Source organism: Gekko japonicus, unplaced genomic scaffold (genome assembly GCF_001447785.1).
Source record: "Gekko japonicus isolate JY-2015 unplaced genomic scaffold, Gekko_japonicus_V1.1 scaffold4610, whole genome shotgun sequence".
Lineage (NCBI taxonomy): Eukaryota > Metazoa > Chordata > Lepidosauria > Squamata > Gekkonidae > Gekko > Gekko japonicus.
In genome coordinates this window covers 77,328-81,821 of record NW_015175511.1, presented here as the reverse complement: position 1 = coordinate 81,821, position 4,494 = coordinate 77,328, and the positions used below count along the sequence as shown (strand labels likewise).

The window sequence follows — 4,494 nt, the reverse complement described above, 5'->3', positions numbered from 1 at the left end:
GGTCTGATTGAGCTGCTGCCCTGAGTCTCGGTGAGAAAGGGAGGAAGCTGATGAAGGGAGGAAGCTCACAGAGCTGAAGAGGGGGTGGGTCAAGGCATGTCTGAGAGCAGGGCAACTTTGGGGGGGGGATTTTAACCTGACCTGGGCGGCATCCGTGGGGGCTGACGGCCGTCTGTCTTTCCTTGCCAGGTACTTTGACTCGGTGGACATCTGCAAGCTCCACTCGGACTGGCACGAGGTACGCGTCCAGGGCGTCTTCCCCACCAAGGCAAGCGGGCCTGTCACCGTCACCTCACTGACCGTGCTGGAGCGTGCGGCCTTGGAGTTCGCCCTCTTCCAGGAAGGCAGTCGGTAAGGCAGCGAGAGAGCGTACCTGTGGGGCTGCGGTGGGGCTCTGCCCCCTTCCTTAAAGGGCTCCCGGCTTCTTAAAGCCCCTCGGGCTTCTTCCCAAAAACATCGAAATGGACCCTTTAAATGCCTTTGAGAAGAAACGGTGTGTGTGTGTGTGTTGGGGTTGACGCAGGCCCCTCTCCCTCCCCTCCCTCGCTTGCTCCCCGCTGATCGGCTGAAGGGCCCTCTAAATCTTGCAGGGGGGCAGAGACATGGACACGGGCCACCCTCCCTTCATTATGGCATCTAACGGCAGCCCCACCAGAAAAGAATTTGCCCCACCAGCCACAACATCCTGGCTACAAGCCTGCCTTGGGGGGCTCTTATGCGCCATGTTACAGGTGTGGCCACCACCACCCCCAGTCCCACATTTACCTTCACCGGTAGGCAGTCTGTCTAGAACAGGGGTCCCCAACGCGGCGCTCCTTCGCACCAGGCAGAGCCATTATAAGACAGGGCTTATTTCTGGCTGCCCTCATTGAAACGAGAGGGTTTCCCACTAGAGTATCAGGAGGGCTGTTAAGCAGACCCCATTCAGTGTGTGGTTCCGTTCCTGCTTTGGGCTTTCCTTCTTCCCAGGAGGTGTGAGGGGGCAGGAATTCCATTTGGCTCCGCCTCCTGCCAAAGCCATTTGGGGTTTGGCTCCACTTCCTGTCTAAAAATTCCACTTCCCCTCTAAAAATTCCAGTTGTGCTCAAAAAGTGTGGGGCCCCCCAGTCTAGAATGTTTGTAGACCTCCACCCCCTTTCCTCCAAGGAACGTACAGCAGCAGACCCGGCTTTCCCTTCCTCGTTTTATCTTGTACTGACAAGCAGCAGAGTCTTCTCGGTGGAGGCACTCCCATTTGCGCAGCACCCTTCCTAGGCTGACCCTTCCAAACATCTTTGTGAAGTGCCAGCCACGCTATCCTTCCTGTACCTGTGAAGACCACGTTTTAAATTCCCCAAGTCTTTTAAATAGTAAAAAGGTAAAGGCTCCCTTGCTCGAAAGCCAGTCGAATCCGACTCTAGGGTTGCAGTGCTCATCTCCATTTCAAAGCCAAAGAGCCAGCGCTGTCCAAAGACGTTTCCGTGGTCATGTGGCCGGCATGACTAAACGCCAAGGCGCACGGAAAGCTGTTCCCTTCCCACCGAAGTGGTACCTATTTATCTACTTGCAATGTCTTGCTTTCGAATGGCTAGGTTGGCAGGAGCTGGGGCCAGAGGTGGGCGCTCACTCCGTCATGCGGCACACTCGGGTCTCCAACTGCTAAACTACCGGTCTTCCGCAGCCTGCAGTTCAGTGTCTTCACCACTCGAGCCACTGCAGCTCCTCTAAATAGTAGATCTTTTTAAAAAAACAACTATTTTAAATGTTTAATAGTATTCTCCATTACAAACGGAAGAAAAAGGATAACTGCACCCCTTAGTCAGAAATCAGGATGGTACAAGAGATTAAGAATTTCGGCAAGCTCAGTCAAATACAGCAAGGACGCTGGCTCACCTACAGCATTATCATTCATGTCATAAGGAGGATTTGACCCAGTTTTTATTAATGTTATGACTTTCAGGTTGTTTCTTTTTTAAAAACGATTACGCAGGGGGTTATTTTCCATTGAATCAGCGCTCCACCACGTTAAGCCATTGCCTTATTTGTGTTCTGCGTTTACTGTCTCATTTTGGCTTTGGAAGAAAAAGAAATGTCGGTTTCACCGAGAGCCTTTCCATAAAGGACCGTCAGCTAAATCCCCAGAATGCTCTGGGGCAGTGCCGCAATGCCTCGTCAGTTCCACAGTTACCCTAAGAGAAGAGCAGGCCGAAACTGTGTGATCCCCCCCCGGTGCACTTTGACCCCACTTGTCCTCTTTCTCCCCACCCCTGGCAGGCGCTCCGACTCTGTGGACAGCCACCTGCTGGACCTGTGCATCATGGTCTTCCGGGCCACCTTCACCAATGGCAACAAGCTGAGCCTCGGCCGCCTGATGGCGCACAGCAAGCGCGCCGTCAAGAAGTTCGTCAACTGCGACGTGATGCTGGAGCCGGGCGAGTACGCCGTGGTGTGCTGCGCTTTCAACCACTGGAACACCCCTGTCTCGGGCACCTCCGTCGGCCAAGGTAGCCGAATCTGAAGAGGGGACGACTGGCAGAGATTTGGGGGGGGGGAGGAGGAAGGGGCCTTTGGCAGCTTGCCACTCAAATCCGTCTGTTTCTCCCCCCCAAAAAAACCAGTGTCCAGTCCCACTGCCGGCAACGGGTGCCCCGCGGCCGCCGACCTCTCCAGCTACATCCTGGCCATCTACAGCTCCCGCTTGGTGATGGTGGAGCAGATCGAGGCCCAGTCGACCACGTTGGCTGACGCCATCATCCTCCTGACAGAGAACAAGGGCGAGCGGCACGAGGTGGGTGCGGAGCCCTCCCGGGGCTTGGTGCCTCGAGGCCCAGGCCTCTTCTTCATGGGAAGGTTGTTCTTGGAAACTCCCCCCTCCCCCCGGTTACCCAAATCGATCCCTTTATCCTTGCGCCGTTTTCTGCTTCTCTGTGCTGAATTTTTCCTGTAAACGAGTCTGTCTTGCTGTACGGCAGCCCCGTAGGATTTTCAAGGCGAAGGATGAACCAAGTCCCCGCTTAGCTTCCAAGAGCGGATGAGCTTGGGCTAGGCTGGCCCATCCAGGTCAAAGCACTCCAAACTTAGAAACAGTTTCTCATGTCACCCTTTCCTCCCAAATAATCCTGGGAATCGGTAAAGAGGGCAACCGGGATGGCGAGAGGGCTGGAATCCAAGTCTTATGAGGAAAGGCTGAAAGAGTTGGGTCTCTTTAGCCTGGGAAAGAGAAGGCTTAGAGGGGACAGGATTGCAGTCTTCAAGTATCTGAAGGGCCGTCATGTAGAAGATGGAGCAGATCTATTCTCTCTTGCTCCGGATTGCAAGACTAGATCTAATGGGTGGAAATTACAAGGGGGTCGTTACCGGCTAAATATCAGGAGGAACTTCCTAACGGTAAGAGTGGTTGAGCAGTGGAACAGTCTGCCTCGGGAGGGGGTGGGTACTCCTTCGCTGGACGTTTCCAAGCGGAGGCTGGACGGCCATCTTTCGGGTATGTTGTAGGGCTATCTTTTGACTATGCTCCTGCAGAGTGCAGGGGGTTGGACTAGATGACCTGCAAGGTCCCTTCCAACTCTAACATTCTATGATTCTATAAAGGACCAGAGAACTCTCCATTAGTGATCCTTACCCATGAGTCTCCCTGGGGAGAGGAAACGAGTATTAAACCGGTTCAGGTCTGTAGCTTCATACAAAACCAAAAAGACCTGCTCCATATATCGCTCCTCCATAGAAACGGATTGTCTGTTTTCACATTACCATTCCAAACTGGATGCTATTCGTTGTTGTCCCGATTTCGAGTAAAATGATTCAGGGACGAGAGTTTCATACAGCAAATTTCCTTCCGTTAAGGAGGCGTATCTGAAGTGCTATGGTCATTTCAAACAGTGCTGCTGCTTTTTCTCCATGCGATCTTCCTTGGACTTAAAAAAAAAATATTCTAAGGTGAGCGCATCTCAATGGTGCCACTATAGGACTATAGCAGCACCATTGAAATGTGCTCACCGTAGAATCATTGGTCATTTCCTGCAGGAGCGCTCAGGAGCGGAGCTCCGGCAGTAAGGAGCCCAGGGGGCAGGCACATGCAATAAGCCCCACCCCCTGCTCCCAGCAGCCCTCAGTTGGGCCATGAGGAGCAAGAAGCAGCCAGGTAAGTTGCAGAGCCCCCCCCTCCCGGCCTGCCTTCAGGTACAAGCTCTCCCTCCTCTGTGAGGACAGATCCCCCCCCCCGATAGCTAGCAATCCAAAAGAGTCCAGTGGAGCCTGAGTGGTGGGTGTTGCCTTCTGACACACTTCCAGTGATGTCAGGGGGTGTGGCATATGCAAATAAGTTATGCTAATGAGCTCCTGCACCTCTTTTTCTACGAAATGACCCCTGCTTAGAACGTTAAAAAAAAGTCCAAGGAAGATCGCACGGAGGAAAAGGGTGGGAGGAAAAGTGGCATTGTAGGAAACACGATGGACATTTTAAACAGCACACCTCAGCAATTCAGAAGCGCGACGAAGGAGTTGAAACCGGGGGGG

General features: G+C 53.3%; 1 protein-coding gene across 1 annotated transcript in view; it reads left to right on the top strand.

Annotated features, from left to right (window-relative positions):
- Positions 1 to 189: 189 nt before the first annotated feature.
- Positions 190 to 4,494, top strand: part of LOC107122874 (calpain-15-like) — a gene marked incomplete at its 5' end in the record, with an annotated part of 9,049 nt that continues 4,744 nt past the window's right edge. The window contains 3 exons of the mRNA XM_015426014.1: positions 190 to 351; positions 2,254 to 2,483; positions 2,598 to 2,767. Coding sequence (XP_015281500.1) covers positions 190 to 351; positions 2,254 to 2,483; positions 2,598 to 2,767 — 562 coding nt within the window. The remainder of the gene's footprint in view (positions 352 to 2,253; positions 2,484 to 2,597; positions 2,768 to 4,494) is intronic.